Source organism: Centruroides sculpturatus, unplaced genomic scaffold, assembly GCF_000671375.1.
Source record: "Centruroides sculpturatus isolate CEXI.00-Female unplaced genomic scaffold, Cexi_2.0 scaffold167, whole genome shotgun sequence".
Classification (NCBI taxonomy): Eukaryota; Metazoa; Arthropoda; class Arachnida; order Scorpiones; family Buthidae; genus Centruroides; species Centruroides sculpturatus.
In genome coordinates, this window is record NW_019384372.1 from 820,815 (window position 1) to 840,673 (window position 19,859).

The 19,859-nt window shown below is 28.3% G+C and overlaps 1 protein-coding gene across 5 annotated transcripts in view; it reads left to right on the forward strand.

Annotated features, from left to right (window-relative positions):
• LOC111615229 (ELAV-like protein 3) overlaps positions 1-19,859 on the forward strand; it is a 46,884-nt gene that overhangs the window by 4,066 nt on the left and 22,959 nt on the right. For 4 of the 5 annotated variants that reach the window (XM_023356669.1, XM_023356654.1, XM_023356647.1 and 1 more), the window contains exons 2-3: positions 696-760; positions 9,873-10,088. In XM_023356669.1, coding sequence (XP_023212437.1) covers positions 721-760; positions 9,873-10,088 — 256 coding nt within the window. In that variant the 5' untranslated portion in view covers positions 696-720. The remainder of the gene's footprint in view (positions 1-695; positions 761-9,872; positions 10,089-19,859) is intronic. The other variant, XM_023356663.1, reaches the window with a different exon arrangement.

Here is a 19,859-nt window from a genome sequence, read left to right on the forward strand (position 1 = left end):
AAGGAAGACGACGATGACGTCAACTGATCGACTTTTTTCTGCCCTTTTTTTTATTATTTGATGTATATATCTTCGATATTTATTTATAGATCTCTCTTTTATCCTTTCTTTATTTGAAATGTGTTTAGCATATTTAATTTATTTTATATTCCTTTAAAAAAAAGAATTGGTATATTGCCAATATATAAATAGTAATTGTTTAGCAGAAGTTTTATATATTTTTTCCAAGCTTAAAAATTTAATAGCTATCATTTCTTGTGCTGAAAATTTTATTTTAGCAAGAAGATTGATTTTGAAATAGTAAACAATATATCATTATTATAGAAAAAGAATAAAAAAAAAACTATATATATTTTTTTCTATTCCTAAATATTTTTCTATATATATTATTTTCAAAGTTAAAAGTCAGTAAAATTATATAAAAGATGATATACTTTAATACTAAAAAAATTGCAATTTTTTATATGAATAAAACCTTGAAAAGTATATCGTTTTTTAAATTTAAATTTCCTTTTTTCCTTACTTTTTTTAAAAGAAAATTATAGTTCTATTTATATAATTAATTTTATATTAAACATTTATATTTATATATTGTATATATGTAAAGAGTATAGTTTTGTATACATATAAATATATATATATATATAATATATAAAAGCTAGGTAGACAACGTAGATATCTTATTATATTTACAGGATAGTGGACATTTATCTCGGAGTGATGCCTGAGACACTAAACAAGTTATCCGGATCTGGATCAGGTGGGTATTATAAAATAAAAATAATGTTTAGGCTGGAATATCTATATCATTGGGAGAAGGGAGAAAACATAAATTGCTTTAGTTATTTCTTATCCAACAATATTTATGCCTATATAAAATTTAAAAAGGTTAATAATAATTAAAGTTTAAAGTTAATAACAGCAATTTCCATTAAATATATTTAAGATAGAGAAGGAGTCGTTATTGGTTATGTAATTAAATTCGAATTTTATGTTTTGCAAGAAGATATATTTATATAATAATTGCTGTTAAGAGCTCAAATTTAAAGGTTATTTTTCCTATGTAGATAGATAAAATGACGTAAATACGATAAGTGTATTTTATCTTAAAACGGACAAATTTAATTTGCCTTACATAAATATTTTATTTACTAACTTAGCGAATATTTTTTTATTCTTTAGTTCAGAGTTTAAAAAAGACTAATATTGAGCATTATGTAAGTTTAATGGTATCCGATTTCATTTCTTTTACAACGGGGATGATGACGATTATGCTTACGTAATGCTTAATATATTAGCTATTTTAGCAATTATTGTTATAACAATACGGGAAATTCATTAATGGACAATGATCTAAATAAATTTCCATGATTTTTTCGTTGGAGGATGGCGAAATTGTATACAGATTTCAATTTGTTTCTTTAGTAGAATCGTTTTTGGTGATTATTTCTAATTCAACTTGATGAATTATTATACGTTATTGTTATTATTATTATTGTTGTTATCGTATTTAATTTATTAAATAATAATACTAGAAAGTATTTTACATAATAAGAGAGAGAGAGGGGGAGGAGAGTGAGTGAGTGAGTTTACAGCACAGCGGTTATTTCACTTGAAATATAAATGTTTAATAATTGATAAAGGAGTCATACGAAGCCATTTTTGTCATTTTCTCTATGAATATTTTATATAACTAATCTGAAATTTAGTTTAATCGATAAATATTTACCATAAAAAAGAATATTTTTTATCGATTAAATTTAAAAATAATTTTTACTTACTGTATTGTTTAAAAATATATAAGTTATATATATATATTATATTCTGTTTACAGTTAAATAAATATTGCAACCTTTTTTTTCAGGAATAATTCTTTACATTATGATAAATTTCTATAGAATATAAGATAAAACGAGATTGTAGATACCTTATATATATATATTTTTTTTTACTTTGATATATATAAGTTATATTATCAGATCTTATAAAGTGGTATTTTCCTTTTACTCGAGCTCTCTCGTACGTAACTTTCCAAGATGTAGCTAGTTATTACACAGTTTTCGCTATATATGCACCAACAGTAAGCATTTTAGAAGTGACTTAGGATTTTGTTGAATCAGTAAATGGTTGGCGTATAACTTCTTTCCTTCACGCAAATAATGGAAGGGAAAATATATATATATAAATATCTTTATAAATCGAATTTTTCGTGTTTAGAAAGATGCAGCTGCTTTTATTAACGCTAAAAGTGTTATTTTATAGGCAAGTTCGTCGAATATTTTAACTTCTAGCTTTCGTAGATTATTTTTTTGGTACTTATACGCGTGCTCCTATATATATATACAACGCACAGACATACACACACGTATATTTTTTTTTCTACGAATATATGAAGAGAGATGGCTCTTTTTTTTAAATTGTGAATAGGAAGCAGCACATCTATTCGAACGAATAATCGTATTTTATGCTCGGCTTAGACAACGTCGTCCTGTGCTCAGCTCCCAACTTATCGACCAAAGCGTCATGTTTGGGATTTTCGTTGTCATAGTAACGCTGGCGTCAGCGAAACCGGGACGACATCACGTGACATCCGGTCAGAAATATCCCCCTGCGAGGGATGTCTTCTATTATATTTATTGGTCTCACAATCGGCTCTTTTACATTGGCTTACTTGTTTATCACCTCTAACACCTCGTACGTTAACAGTCGCACTCGCAAAAATGGCTTCTTCCATTTTAATTGAAATCCGACCGTGGTTTTTTTTTCCTCCTTTTTATATACTCAATTAACCGAAAACGGATCTAGATTCCGTTTCTAATGAACACTTTCCAAACTGTAACTTCATTACAATGAAGATTTATAAGGGAAATTCGGATAATTTCATGTATTGGGAACTTGTTTAATGCCTTAGCAGACTTGAAAACACAAACTCCAAGTCATTCCCAGGTTAATAATGAGCATTTGTCCTTGTTATAATATCCTAAAATTATTATTTTTTAATCTAAACCTGTATATTACGCCACTTTTTCGTTATATACGAGAATTAATTTTATTTTCTGTGATAAAATATAAAATTCTTAAAGTGTCTTGTAGCATTCTCGCTATGTATAAAATGTCGAAACCTTGAACTTGTCATGTTATATATGAAATATATCCTGTGAGTAACCTCGCTGTATATGAAATTTGAATTATTTTTTTTCTCCTTTGCTGTATATAAAATTCAATTTTTTAATTCAAATATTATAACTTTTACATATTTAAAACTTTAAAGGTCAAATTTCGCTTGAACTCGAAGAGTCCCTCTACGCGTAATTCGTTGGAGTGGCCATTAAAATTTAATTTGTCATTTTATCGTATGCGATATTAATTAATGGTTCAAAGAACTCTACAGATTGTTTCAAACTATCATTCATTTTACATATATAAACATATGCAATAGTTATGGCACGGAGCTTAAAGGATTATCCGACTTGGTTAGTGTTTAGTGTCACGAGTTACGACTGTTATGTAGTCTTCGGATAAAGATACTTAGTCCTTGTAGAATGTAAGCTACTTTGAGCATGATTCTCCAATAATTCTAATGCATTTACTCGACTAGAAACCATTATATTCATAAATTCATCTATAAAATTGTTTACTTTGTAGAGGTAACGTTAAAACAGTACGACAGATCTCGGTACAGTTTTGAGTTCTCGAGGGAGGAATTTGTATGGAAAAGCTGCACCTAGTTACGAAGTGGTTCGCTTCCATCAAGTTTTGGTTGAATGATTGGCTGCCGAAATTCTGTATTTTGCTGTATGTCCCCGAAACATGTGGTTAGGTTCCTTTCTCTGCCCACTGCTGGCGGTCGATAAGCATTTTCATCTCGGTGCACCTTTACCTCCCTTCCTGATACATGTGAATCTATACGTTTTTTTAAAATTGTATGGAATCACATTTTCATTTTGGGTAAAAAAATTTATTGTAAACCATTCATCTTACCTAGCCGAATATAATCACATTCAAAATAAGAAGATAATATCCAAAAAAAAAAGATACGATGATGATAATTGGATGTACTTCCGACAATGATTATCGGTTGGTAGAAGAAAAATCGATTTATAAAATGCTAGAAGGATATTTTTTTAAACAACTTCTGTCATAAACTGCGAATTTTGTAATGTAATAAATAGATTACAGTTTGATAAATCATTAAGTTTTCTAATTTTTGGAGAATTTTTAGCGCAGGGAGGAAAAAAAAATTCTTCTTCAACATCCCGAAATGGAGAAATCTAATTATGAAAATGTACACTTAAATCGTGGTCGGTACTCATTTTCCACGTTTTCTTTCTCCAAACCCTGTTGTTTTGTCATTAAAGTGAGAGTATCCTTGGATATATAATGGGATTTTGTTTGTGTAAGTTCAATTTTCGAGAAAAGAATAAAAATATTCAATGGGGTAGAGAGAGAGAGAGAGAGAGATATTCAGATTGACAGAAGAAAATATTCAAAAGGACAGATTCATCTTTAAAGTATGTGTTTTTTTGTAAAGATTATTTCTGTTTTTTTCTTTCTCCTTCCTTCCTTAGAAAATGGTAAAGTATCAACCCAAAATAATACCGAACTGAAAGTAACGAGAATTCGTATAGAAAATGCTGAAAATATATATAACTGAGATGGGTCTGTCCAGTATAATATTTTGATTTCCCGTGTTTGGATGTGGAATTTCGACATGAAGAAAGCAAACGGGGGGAGGAGGAGGAGGAAACAGCAAAAATAAAGAATAAGAACAGAAAAGACAAATACAAAAATGAATTTTATAAGAAAGATATATGGTAAGATTAGGCTTGATCATGATAAATATTATGATGATTTAGAAAAGTAATACTTATGGAACAGTGTGAGATTTGATAGGATTGCTACGAATGTGTTCTGATGGTTTGGATGTATTGAATGAATTCATGAAGGCACACCGAGACTGCCAAAATGTTGCTAGAGGTGTTGAATAGAAATGGAGAAAGGCAAGTTGCCATTGGGAAGAGGAAGAAGAAGGAAAAAAAACACGCAAACTTTATAAATTATAAATAAAGTAATTGAACATATCATTAAAGTTTTTATGCCGTCGAATAAATTTTTAATGTTATGTTACAATATTTCACATGTTGATTTTTTCTTCCCCCTCCTTTCCTTTTTTCCAAGTGAATTTTTTTTTGTAACAGAATAAAATGGACGTTCTTGAAAAATTTACCAATATCTCTCTTTTTTGTTGAATAAATATAATTATGCTGTGTAAGTTAGAAAAAATGCTCCTAAAGTGGTTACTGTATAAGCTTTTTATACATAAACACGTTATATAACCCGCATACTCTCTATATAATACATTATAAACTATCCTGTTACATCTTAAATTTAGTTTTATATAATAAAAACTGTTGTATTTTACTTATAAGCTATAATAAAAGCGTTTACAATAGCTTAACACGAGCTTAATGCAGTCTTTCTCTTTGTCTTTTAATATGCAGGTCCTAAGGCAAAACTCATTTTATATTCTTCTATACTTAAAATTTATTATTTTTTTAAATATTTTTTTCCCAAGAAAATAGCAATTTTTGAGTTTATCTCGATGGAAGAATCTTAGATCCAGTGGCATAGATAATAACGTTCTAAAAATTACTTATAAAGTTTTAGAAAAAATCCAATAAACTTAAAATATAGTAGCAGTTTAAACAGAGCTGGCCTATGCCGTAATATATGAGGCTCCCGGCTGTATCTTCGTATTGTAAGGCCTTAAGTTTTAGTCCGTTTAACTCGTATATAAATTCGGCCTGGTCATAAGTGTTCTTATATTGTATTGTAATTTTAAATAAAAATTGCTTTAAAATTAAGTTTTTTTATTATTTTTATTAAATTATTGTTTTGGAATGACTATAACCCATTAATCTCACGGATAAACCAAGATACGCTTCCTTACATGTGCTACTACACTTAATTTTGCCTTATAATTTCTGTTATGTCTCTTGATTATACTCATATCTTTAATTATAAATTATGAATATTTAAGCAACAATTCTCTTAGACTTGGAGGCACCAATTCTAATCAAAGGAGCTGGCACCACTTAAAATATTAGAGGCCGAACCTTTGAATTGGCGCCATATTTCTGTTCAGGCCACCTTTTTGAAGCATTTNAAAATTTTTTAAAGATTTATCCCTATTAAAAAGTTATTTTCCCTACAGAAAAGCGAGATTTCCCTTCTTTTTAGGAGTATTCTAATATCGTAAAAATGGGTTTTATATAATAAGTTGTTTTTCAAATAGGGATAATTTTGTTTTTTGTTTTTACTGTGAACCGTATTTTCCCTATAAACAGAACAGACACAATTTGTTTTTGTTTTTTTTAAATAACATTCCAGTATGATAAATGACCATCTACCATAAACTATTTTAAAATAGGGATAATCTTTAAAATTTATCCCTATTAGGAAAGTTAAAAAGGGAAATTTCACTCCTCCTTAGAAAAAATGCGTTCCTAATAGGGATAAAATTTAAATAATTATCCCTATTTTCCTATCCTATCCTAAAAATTTTCCTTCTATGTACAGAAAAATAATTATAAAATATATTAAAATAGGGATAATCTTTTAAATTTATCCCCATTAAGAATTTTTTCCTTTAGAAAAGTGAAATTTCCCTTTAAGAAACTTATTTTTAACGTTCTAACGCTATAAAAGGGGATTGCATGTATCATGCAATTCAACTAATGTTTTTAGCGTTAAGAATTAAAGATATTACTTTTATATGATAAATTTATTTATAGAAGTATTTTAAATAAATAATACTAAAAGTTAAATTATTAGATAATAAAAGTAAGATCTGTAAATTAGTTGAATTGCATTTGCATATGATTTTTTTTATAGTTTCAGAACATTAAAGAAAGATTCTCAGAAAAAAGAAACGCTTTTATAGGGAAATTAATAGGGATAACTTTTTAATTTTATNATTTTCACTCCTACCAATATTCTTCGCCTTCTATATATTTCGCTTCCATCTTTTTGGAATACTTCCCTAATAGGGATGAAATTTTAAAAATATCCCTGTTAGTAAGGTATTTTTCCCTGTAGAAGTGTGAAATTTTTTCTGTAAGAAACTTTTTTTCCTTTTAGCATTCTAACACCATAAAAGAAGGTCGTATATATATATATACAATAAATGCAATTCAACTATTTTCTTTTAACGTTAGGATTTAAAGATATTACTTTTTATTATCTAATAATTTAACTTAGTCTTATTTATGTCTTTTGAAAGGAATAAAAATTATACGGCCTTTTATTACTCGCTCGAGTTTCTAAATTCTGTAGCAGTGAGTGATTCTGCAATATTAGTANTAACTTAGTCTTATTTATGTCTTTTGAAAGGAATAAAAATTATACGGCCTTTTATTACTCGCTCGAGTTTCTAAATTCTGTAGCAGTGAGTGATTCTGCAATATTAGTAGCAGCATTTTTTTTCCGAAAAAAGAGAAAAAAAGGGTTCTTAATTATGATTTTCTTTAATATTCTTCTACGTCGTACGAAGGGAAATTACTTTAGATTTGACGGCAAAATGATTTTATATAGAATCATTAAAAATGATTTCTTTTAAATGTAAGGCTAAACACTCCAAGTTAAATGAAACCGTATCAAGCTGTATTTTAAATTAAATAAGGATGAAAGATGTATTAAAAGTACAGTTAAATCGATGCAAAGATTCTTAATCACATTTCTCCTAATGAAAGTTTTTCCCCCTTTTATTTTTGTATATTTTATAAATAACATTTTGTTGAATGGCTTAACGTTTTTTCTCGATCTTTATAAGTAATTCTTACAACGTTGTTTATTTGATGAAGTCGAATATTACGTAAATACAAGGTAAACATTTTTATATGATATAAAATCTTGATAAAATTGTGAAGGAGATGGAATTTTTACTTATTATTTTTTTAAATATTTTTTTCCCAAGAAAATAGCAATTTTTGAGTTTATCTCGATGGAAGAATCTTAGATCCAGTGGCATAGATAATAACGTTCTAAAAATTACTTATAAAGTTTTAGAAAAAATCCAATAAACTTAAAATATAGTAGCAGTTTAAACAGAGCTGGCCTATGCCGTAATATATGAGGCCCCCGGCTGTATCTTCGTATTGTAAGGCCTTAAGTTTTAGTCCGTTTAACTCGTATATAAATTCGGCCTGGTCATAAGTGTTCTTATATTTTATTGTAATTTTAAATAAAAATTGCTTTAAAATTAAGTTTTTTTTTATTATTTTTATTAAATTATTGTTTTGGAATGACTATAACCCATTAATCTCACGGATAAACCAAGATACGCTTCCTTACATGTGCTACTACACTTAATTTTGCCTTATAATTTCTGTTATGTCTCTTGATTATACTCATATCTTTAATTATAAACTATGAATATTTAAGCAACAATTCTCTTAGACTTGGAGGCACCAATTCTAATCAAAGGAGCTGGCACCACTTAAAATATTAGAGGCCGAACCTCTGAATTGGCGCCATATTTCTGTTCAGGCCACTTTTTTGAAGCATTTCGGCTCTAAATTTTCGCTTTTCTTAAATAATAATCTGCTCTTTTCTGTTATAAATAAGGTCATCTGATCAAAAATTTATTAATCATGATGATAAAATTAAGTTTTTGTTTACTCTCTCCCGTTAAAGATACAATAATTATAGCTTTAGATGTAATTAGATGTGCAAGATGGATGAATAGTTTGAGAAAGTAAAAATGAGCAATTTATAATACAAAAAAGCCATACTACCGAGAAGGCAGGAAGACATATAAATGTTCGTGTCACCTTTGATAGATTCTCCTCAAACCTATTCAAGCCGATTATTGTCTTAGTATACTAAACATAAATCTTTCACAAACTGAAATTCTGTCACTTTAGATAAATCATTGAGAAAACACCGAAATTATAATTGCTACAAAACTTCTCTAATAGGTTATTTTAGCTTATTTTTTTCTTTCCTCCATAAAGGGGTCGATTTGCAAACAGTCGGAAAGTTTTCAAAGACTCTATAGTTAATTGTTTAAAGATTAAGATTATGAAAAGACTGCACAAATCGATCAGCCATGCAAACTAAATCCATTAGTGTTGGAATCAACGATGCATGATTTTCCATTCTGAATTGACAAATACTTACAATGGAAACATCCATTATTTCTTGGTTGGATATCGCACAACCGACGTTCTACAAAATACAGATTAAAATATACTCGAAAATATATATGTATATGTATGTATTCCAGATTGAAAAAAAGTCAAAATTTTTTCCCTTCATCTCCATCTCGCTCGGATCGGGATGAATTTTCTGAATCATTACAGATTAATTTTCATTACGCTAGAGTTAAAAATGTGTTAACGAATGAAGTAAATGCGTGAAAGGAACGATTTTTTCCCTCGATTTTCTATGCTTTAGTTAATGCAAAAATGTTCAATGGTTAATGTCTGAAAGCTAGACAATCGTTACAAATAAAGGATTGTATCACTCCTACTACTAGACAATCGATAAAATCTTTGTGGTTACTGGTTCATCCATCCGTGAATAATTCAGCCAGCAAACAATTTCATTATCAATTTAAAACTAATAGGTCAGTTAATCCAATTTAATTATTTTGTTTGGAATATTTATATATTCCTTTCATTCGCATATAACTAACTACAACTCATAATTAATAACAATCATCCCAACTCATCTTGAGTGTCGCCGTGATTAAAAATGTATTAAGTTGCGGATTCTGCTAATAAATTAATTACTTTTTATTATAAATAATTATTTAAGATTATGATTAAGTTATTTATTTATGATTTTCAATTTATTTAAATTTTTTCTAGTTGCTTCAATGAATGGAATGGATACAAACGTAGTTCCGACTCAACAGAATGGTACTATACATAACTCTGTACAGACAGGTACAAGTGCCGAAGATAGTAAGACCAATCTTATTGTCAACTATTTACCACAAGCCATGACTCAGGAAGAGATTCGTAGTCTTTTTTCGAGTATTGGAGAGGTCGAGTCGTGCAAACTGATTAGAGATAAAGTTACAGGTAAAGGTTTTGCTGTTTGTTTGTTTATTCAGTTCTTCTACCGAATTTTTAGTAAATAAGTTCTGTAGCAAAGAAAATGTTCGAGTTTAAACTGCAGAAATGATAAATATTTACATAAAGGGGGGATGGTTTTGTGAGATATGACATGTCGACTGTTGTTTTCCCCACAAATGTATCCATTAACCTCATTTCGAGCTGATTTGAGCGAAGTATATGTAATTAAGACACAGCCATTCGCTTTCAATCTCTCTTCTTTTGCTATCTGAGTTGATTAATTAAGCTCTCATGTATTCCTTTCACAAGTTTTTCCCTAATTTTTGTTTTTTTTTTTTTTAATTTTNACATTATTATAAGATATTAATCGGTTACAGGTTCACAAACTCTCAAAGTTTCTTACTTGTCATGTTCTTTACATATACTGTACAAAAACATGTTACAGTTTATTCTATAAATTATAATTAAAATGAAAAAAATAAAATTATTATTATTATTATTATTTTTTTGTAATTTAAAGGAAGAAGTAGCAGAATTTTTTAAAGTAAAATTAGATTAATTACGTTAAATTATTCCTAAATATATTTTTATTATTACTTAAAATTCAATTTATTTTTTATTTTTATTTAAGAGATTTATTTAATTTTAAAGGTATTTGCACTGGCAGGAAATTAGTATTGAATGTAAACATTTTCAAACTTAGATTTTAAGTTTGGTTTATAGAATAATTAAATAAGTAAAATTTTATGTGACGTTGATATATTCGAGAATTAGTTTATTAGAAAATTAATGCAAATAATAATGATTCGATTATATAAATTTGCTAAACGCAAAATTGAAATTCTCCTCTTTTTATAATATTAAATCTTTTTTTATAATTTTAAAATTTATATTAATTATATTCTTTCTAAATTTATAATTACGTCAGCTTGACGTTAGTTTATATACATTGAACTACTTGGAGGAGTGTTATGAAAGCCAAAAAATACGCCCTGATCCATATTTATGAATGATCTAAGCTTATTTTTTAGATAATATTATAGTAAATTTGTATATTTATTTTTAATATAATTGGTTTATTCCTAGTAGAATCGTTTCCTTTAACATTTAACAAAGAAATGTGGGTTATTTTTAGTAGAATCGCTTCCTTTTAACATTTAACAAAGAAATTCGCCCTTCAACAATGCAAAATTGCGACAAAAACAAGTCTTTGTTATAAAATTATCATTTTTTCATACGACTTCTTTGTATTCTATTAATATATTCCTTCTTCTTATTATTTTTTTATTGTTATTATCAAAGTTCTATACGTCATATTACAAAATATAAATTCGAAGCATTTGTTTACACAGAATTGAAATGAAATATATTCAGTAGAAAGAAAGCCAAGAAACACGAACGAGTGGATAATAAATTCAGTATTAAAAATAAAGAAATTCGACTTCTTCGTTGCACAGTGCACATGGAAATAAAATTTAATTCAAGGGGAAGGAGGAAGAGTATTTCTTAGATACAAGCCGCGTAATATCTTTATATCAAAAATTTCTTTATTACGAGAGATAATGGACGTAATCAAAAGACATTAAAAATATTTTAACCCTTTGAAATTGCTAATTTCGGTATAACAAGCTTCTCTTGTTATCCTTTAGTAATCTTATTTTTCTCTTCCTTTCTTTGATCTTATTTGTTTGAAGATTCCTCGGCCACATTCCACCGAATTCATCTTCTGTCTCACCATCCTTCCGACAACATTTTTAAATTTTAAACTTTGTGTCTTTGACTATGTCAATCTAATTTGTCATCTCTTCTTATCCCCGGAGCCATACAATCGGCTTTCTTTTTATTGAATCTTCTCTGACAATTGCATGCGACTTAATCCAAGTTGTCAACTATTTCATCTGACATTTTCTATTATCACTTATTACTTTTACATGTTAAATGGAAAAATTTTATTTTCTATTATTATTATTGTTATTATTCGAATTAATTATATTCTTTATCTAGTAATTTTTTACATTAAATTTTCGCTTTAAAAATGAGATTTGTTACTATTTAATTAACCTTAACTCTAAAGTATGGAATGAACTTCAATGGAATAAATAACAAAATAAATGAAATTTTTCTAATTTTAACCCCCCTTCTACATTCTTCCCCCTTTTTTTCTAAATATTTACTTAGAAAAAAGGGGAAAGAGTTAGAATATTCGCTTCCTCCTTTTCTATGACTTATATATATATTTTTTAATCTTCGAATGAATTAAAACTAGAATATTCTTTAAATAATTTAAAGATATCAACTGGAATCAATACAAAACTTTATTGATTTTTTTCTCTTCTTCTTCTTCCTCTTCATCTTATTCTTCCCCCCAAAGATAAAGCTCTTAAATAAATGAATGTAAATCGATGACAGTCGCTTTTTTTATATATATTTTTGTTAGCAACGTTTGTCTTTGAAATATTAAAAAAATATATTATTTGTAAAGTCTTGATTGGATTTTATTTANAAAATTATAAAGTTAAAACTTTAACTCCAGCCGTCGTGTCTGTCTATAAACTTAATGATCAGTTTAAGTGTTTATGATTAATTTTCAGCAGCATTATTGATATGGATTTTATTTTTTTATTAGCTTAAAAGAAAACAGTCTTGATCGATTTTAATTAATTACAATTATTTTTATATTTAAACAAATATTGGATTACAATTAAACGCGTCAGGTATCGATTATAGTTAGATCCACGTAACTTTTGATTAATAATTTTAAGGTAAATTTTAAGCCGTAAAGGATACAGCAGAACCTCGATTTAACGACTATTTATAAGGGAAACATTAAGAATTTTTTCTTAATTTGCGAATAGAACACTCTAGAAGTGTACTATTCACAGATATACATTATAAAGTTCGTTATTAATATATGCTTTTAAAGCACATTCGATTTAACGCACTTTTCTGCATTGGCGTCCTCTCTACCTCAGTTTGTGCGTTAAATCGGGAGCCTAGTATATACTTTTACAGGTTTCCTAGTCAAATTAAATTTTATAAAAAGTATTATGTTTGCAGAAAATTCATTATACCAATAAGTAGTTTTATCCCTTTTATGTGGGTCATAGTAATTATAAGATGTTAACGATAAAGAGTAGGATCAACTTGGTCAAAAGTAAATACAATTATATTTCTTTTCCTTAAATGAATAGCACTCCTCCATTCGGATTCATTCGAACTGCAACTTCATTATAGCACATTTCTCTTCTTTATTCTATTGGTGGTTGATGTAAGAAGAAACAATTTACTTTCCTTCCATTTTCTCCAATTCAACATCGAGAGATCGTTGCATCTTCCTCCATAAATACCTCTCTCTCTTTTCTTTTCCTTTGTCCCATTAACTGTGGATGTATCTATGCCTCTTACATTCTTAATTATCCTCGTCTTATTATCATCGTATCTGGGAATATATGTGTATATATATATATATTTCGGCACGTTTGCTCTCAAAAACTGGTCGATATTCAATTGATTTGCAGAAATGTGATGCTTTGGTCCTTATCTGCGCTACTTCTAAGGTCACGGAAATGTTACGAATTTCAATTTTCACTCCTACCAATATTCTTCGCCTTCTATATATATGTATATATGTATAAACATTATAACAGTTTTTTTATATTATCGTCTTCAATATATGTTGAAAATAAAATTATTTTTCCAGGAAAAAATAGATTATTTTTTTAAATATATAAGTCTGAATCGCTGCCGAACGAATTTCTAGTTTTAAGATGAAAAATCTCGAAGGTAAATTGAAGTAGAAACGATTTCTGTAACGATTTTAAAAGTGTACAAAGGATTCGTGAGATATTATATTTTAAGAAAAAATGAAAAAATACGATTAAATTCTAATTTCGATCGAATATAGAAGCAATTTTTTCCCATTTCCTTCTGAATACTTAATGATTCGCAATTATGAAATTGTTTCTTCTACTCGGCAGGCAATTTTTAACAAGGAAATTAATAAAAAAGGAGCGTATAATTTAAGCCGTATATATAAGAAATAACTTATACGTGTTTTTATCTAGATGAATTATATTGAAAATCGCAGCTATACCTTAAATAATTCCTTGCATACATCATTCATAAACGATTATCCGTCTGCCTCTTCAGGAGTGAGAACCTGAAAAAAATTTGTTTTTTTTTCATTTAAAATATATTTTTCCGATTTTTCCTCTTAGATATATGTATGCTTATAAACAATTTTTTCAAAATAAAAACAAAAGATTTTCTTTACTTAACATTCGCCGTCTTCATCTTTATTGTCATTCATTATCATAACCCCAAGCTAAATATAATTTTGGTTCAGATGAATAGCTATTTTGTGTACAATTTTTTACTTCAGCTTTGGATTTTTATACAATTTCATAAATAACTATTTTAAGAATCTGTTCCAAATATCTTCCAGTTGTTGAAAATGAAATATTTTCCTTCAGCATCCGGATAATGAAAGATCATCCGGATGATGTTTAAGTACGTCTGCTTCAAAATAAATCATCCTTATCTCTTCTTTATTCAGTTATTTAATGATGTATTTAATAATTTATCGTGTTTTTTTGTATTTTAAAATGTAAATTTTAGAAATTAATTTTAAAAAATTAATGTTAATTGCGCATATAAAATCTGTTGATATTACTGTTATTGATAATTTACTAGTTGATATTAATATTATAATAATGTTAATGTTAGCCAGTATCAGTACATAATGTTAATTATAGTAAGATCAGTATAGTAATGCTGATCATAAGCAGTATCAGTATATGACGTTGAATTGCAGAAATGTAGAAATTGCTGATACCTCAAGATTAACATCAGTATATAAAGATAGGAATTTATACAGTTCTTGGTATTACAGCACCAATTTTAACGTGCAAAAATAGAAATTATTAAAATAAAATGTGATTAAATTCAATTTTAATGCCAAATTAAGGCGACTTAACTACTACAGGCCTATACAAGAAATGTTTATAGGCTCAAAGCTACGTTATATCATTGTTTCCTGTTAAATTAAATTTTGTCCAATTTTTTTCTAACCCGAAAATTCTATTAGAAACAATTGAGAAACTCGAAAATTAATGAGATAAAAGCCGACTAAACTATAATGCAACATTCCACATATGTATATACATACATACATATATATAGAATTATAATTTAATTAAATGATACTTTAATTATATTTTTCCGAAACTAATCTTTCTCTAATTATTATTAATCCTAGCATCATTTTAATTAAAACCTAACGAAAAGTATTAATCCTTTAAATACTCACAATACGAAATTCGGAATGTATGTAGAGAAGGGGGGTTAGAAAATTCTCTAATTTGTTTGTGTGTGCGGTTTGGCCATTGTTAATAAGCCATTTTACAAAACGGTAATTAAAAATTGACTGGATGGAGAGAATGTGTGTTATCTAGTGAACATTATGTGAAAAAGCAGATGTGATGAAGTGCACTACACACCTGGATCTCAGTTAAGATAGATAGCTTTGTTGATATGGAGAGGTCGTATCTGTGTTATATATGTGACAAACACACGCAATTATATCCTCAAAACATATATTATAATGCTAAGCAAAAGTTTAGGTAGCATTTTAAAAGGCTAAACGTCTTATTCATAATTTTTTCCTGTATTTTTCTCCCCTTTCCTCGAATTCGTAGGGAATTTATCATTCGTCTAAACATTCGACAAAAATTAAGAGTCAAATTATCGCATTTAATTTTGTCGTAACTCAGTTAAATTACGTCATTTGAATGTGTCACGTTTAAGTCAAATAATTACTACATCATAATTGAATTTTATGCCGTATTTTGTAGGAAATTATCTGCCCACATACTTCTAGTCCGGTACACGTTTGTTGTTGCTTTATGTTCAAAATCTTACTCGGCAGAAAATTTAAATTATAACTTATCCTATTACAATCGAGATTTTATTGTTATATTAAAGTTTAAATTATCGTTTTAATGGTAAAATCGTTTCACTCGAGTAATTTAAATAAATTTTTCTCTTTTAAAAAATTCAATTATACCATTCCGCTAAGGCAGGTAGTATGGCCTACGTTAGGAAATGTCAACTTTAACAATTTAATTTTTATTTTTTTACAGAAACTATTGAAGATTTATCGAATTAAACAGCTACGGGAGATAGTTTTTTTTCTTTATAAAATAAACAAAAATGATGATTATTCTAGATGAATATCGAGATAATAGCCTACTTAAGAATGCACTCTGGGGGCTTCCCTATCCAATTTTCTATTTATTAATAAAGCCGTGATCATTCGGAGTTGTTTTTGTGTGCGAATTAATTTCATTGATCTGCTTAATTGTAAGAGTTTTCACCTGGTTTATGGGAGGAGAAACATTTCGATTCGTTAACGAAAGCCTGACCGGAGGGATATTCCCCCTACCCAGGGGAGAGGAAAAAGGAACTGGTGTAACATATGGCAGCCGAGTTTTCCTAAACATCTGGAATTAAAACCGCTAAGGCAACAATAGAGTGGCCAACAGCTGCAATTTAGTCTTGCATTAAGTGTCAGCTGATGTATTAAAACACTATAATAACTTATACGTTCTCGCTTTCTTTTATTTTCGTACAAAAAAACGGGTACTCGTGTGCAGCTTCTGCCACACTTAGACTCACTTCTACTTGATAAATATTTGCTAGATATATTACTAGAGTTTTTTTTAAATATTCAGTCTAGTGCTAGTTTTTTTATTGTATGTTCTGTCTACAGCCTTTATAAGTTATCCGTTAAACACTGTTGGCATCCCAATAGAAGTCCATCAAGTATGTAACCTTATTCAATAGCTATTTCTATCAGCTCTGTCAATAAAAATAGTCCAACAATGGTTCTTTCGGTATAACTTATATATTTAATTCTTCTATTTTCGAAGATATTTCTGATAAAAATTCTATTGTATAAAAATTCGCCTTCAGAATATAGTGGCATTATCACTTGCTACTGTTTAAATGACAGTTATTTAATAAAAAATCTCTTAAATAATGTCTTAAAATATTAGTTTTTTAAAAATTTTGGAACATCCTAACACACTCCACATAAGTCTCTTTGTATAAAAGTAACGGTTTCTCTGAATAATAATGAATTTTAGTGAGATTGCACACGTGAAAACTTGTATAAAAACTCACCAAAATCTTCGTTATGGTTCAATTTAGCATTTAAACTCAACCTCACAACAGTAAATCGTAGAAAAATTGCAGTTAAAATGGAAAAAAATCAATTGCATATATCAACAGCAAGTTAGAAAATGAAGAGATGGTTATAATTACATTAAATATCATTTTAATTTTATAAGAAAATTTAATAATTAATATTAAGTATGAAATTATAGTTGAATCATACTCTGCACGCATTTAAATCGATTTGAGATATTACGTAAACGGAAGTGTGGTGGTCTTTAATGTCGACACTTCCGCCACCGTTTCCGGTAGAAAAGAATTACTTTTCTCTGCAATATCTTGAATATATGTGACGTAAATGATGAATAGTTAACTTGTATTATCTATAATTACGTGGAAAAACTAATTACAATAAGCGAAAAATAAATATAAATTTAAAGGATATATTTTCTAACACGAGTTAGATGGAGGATCCTTTGTTAAAAATTCTTATTTTTGTTGGTTTAAATAGAAAAGATGATGAAGTGTTATCACTTTTCATCGGTTTATTATTATTTAGCTGAGATAAGGTAAACGAAATATAGTAATTACTTTCGTTAGATGTGCAAGAGTGATTAGAAGAGTAGAGGAAATTAAAGATGAAATCTCTCTTTATTGCTGTAAGTAGTCTTATTTTGAGATTAATTCTTTCTTTCAGCGACTAATAAATGTAAACTTAGTTTCAACCAGACTAATAAAGCGTTTCCTCTTTATAACCCATGATAAATTTCAAATTTATGAGAAGAACGTTATGTAAAGCTTCTATGTTCTGCTGCTACCTTATCCTTTACGAGTCTTTCTGCCATTTTGGATTAAGACATTATACAGGGGGAGATACTCCGATCTTCTATATAACGTCTTCTCTTATAAGCGAGCTCAAGTTAAGCAATGAAAATGGATATGCTTAATTAATTAAAGAAGAATTTACACGAGTAGTTTCTATCGAAGTATGTCTTTTTATACTTTTTTTATATCTGTAAAATTTTTTCCTCCTGTTTAATTTATATATTCATGGTTACGAAAATTCTTCAAGCGTTTAATTTAATTAAATATCTATTCGAGAATTTTAGATAAAATTTAATCGATTTTTATTCGCTTTCATTGCTAATTAACATAAAAATGGTAATAATATGGATATAAATCGTTGGAGTTCGACTCGATTATATTGTTAATTTATACAAATTTACGGTTTTTTTAATGTGTTAAACGGATATTTTGAGGATCATTTATGTATACAAGTATACCTTAATGTGGTTTCGTTAACCACATTATGGTTTACAAGATATGGTATACATTATGGTATACGTTTGCAAGAGCGAAAAGGGGATGTAAGAAGATTGTTGTTGTTAATTTATACAAATATAAGGTTTTTTAATGTTTTAAACAGATTTTTTAGGAATCATTTATGCACACAAGTATACCATAATGTGGTTTCTTTACGTTTGCAAGAGCAGAAGGGAGGATATAAGAAGATGCGGAGGAGAAAATAAATCTTTTTCAGATTTTTACGCCTTCTAATCTCGTTATCGCCAACGAAGTTAAAAGTCAACACGTCTATTATTGTATTAAACAAGCTACTTACTATAGGACTATCTAAATGTTGATAGACTTCACAAAACACTTATTTTTATCAGCAAAGGAAGCATACAAGCTTGTTGCCTGGTCGACAATAGCCAAGCCAGGGAATGTTACTGATAGCGCTTGTTGGCAATTGTCTAGCGGATCGATGTCATTTCTATCTCTACCAGGTGTCTAGGGAGACAATGACTTACTTTTCTTTCTGTTCTACTCTTTGCCAGGGCCTCATTTTGATATACTATTTTTGCTACTACTACTAGTTCTATCGCATTTTCTACGACCGACTCAAAATGGATGATGGCCATAGTAAATTTTACAACTACTATATCTCAGTACTGGATAGTCAATTATTGCTGACTTACAAATCATTCTTTATCGTAGATTATCTTTCTTCTTTATCCCGTATAAGTTGTACATTTGCCAGTAGTATAAGGCAATTAATTTAATTCTTTTTCCACCCTCCCCTTTTCTGGTTTGCGCTGCTTCTATATGACGAAAGAAAAAAATAGAAGAAGGGGAAAAAATATCGACGAGCCTATGTAATATTTAATACATTCCTTGATCAAATTTTAACCAGTAAAATAGTCAGCCAAGGTTAATTTTGTTAAAGCATGCCGGGAAAGAGAATTTCCTTCCCCCTTTCCATAATACAATGTGATCTGTACGTCATGAATAATGATGTAGACTCGTATATTAATTTTCGGAATTTCTAGGCGAATTTAAAGACGAACTATCACGCCAATCCCCATTTTAGATTCGCTAAATGGTCGTATTCATATCAATTTATGCAAATTTGCTTCAAAATTCGATAATTATTTATTTGATGTGAATAAATATTTACGTGTCGGCATTCTTAACCCATACATGTTTAGAAAATTATTTATTGTAGCACGAAAAATTCATAATTAATTTTAAAGATATTAAAATATTTAAATTAGACAATTAAAATATTTATACAGAATGATGAAAATTGAGAAATTATTATAT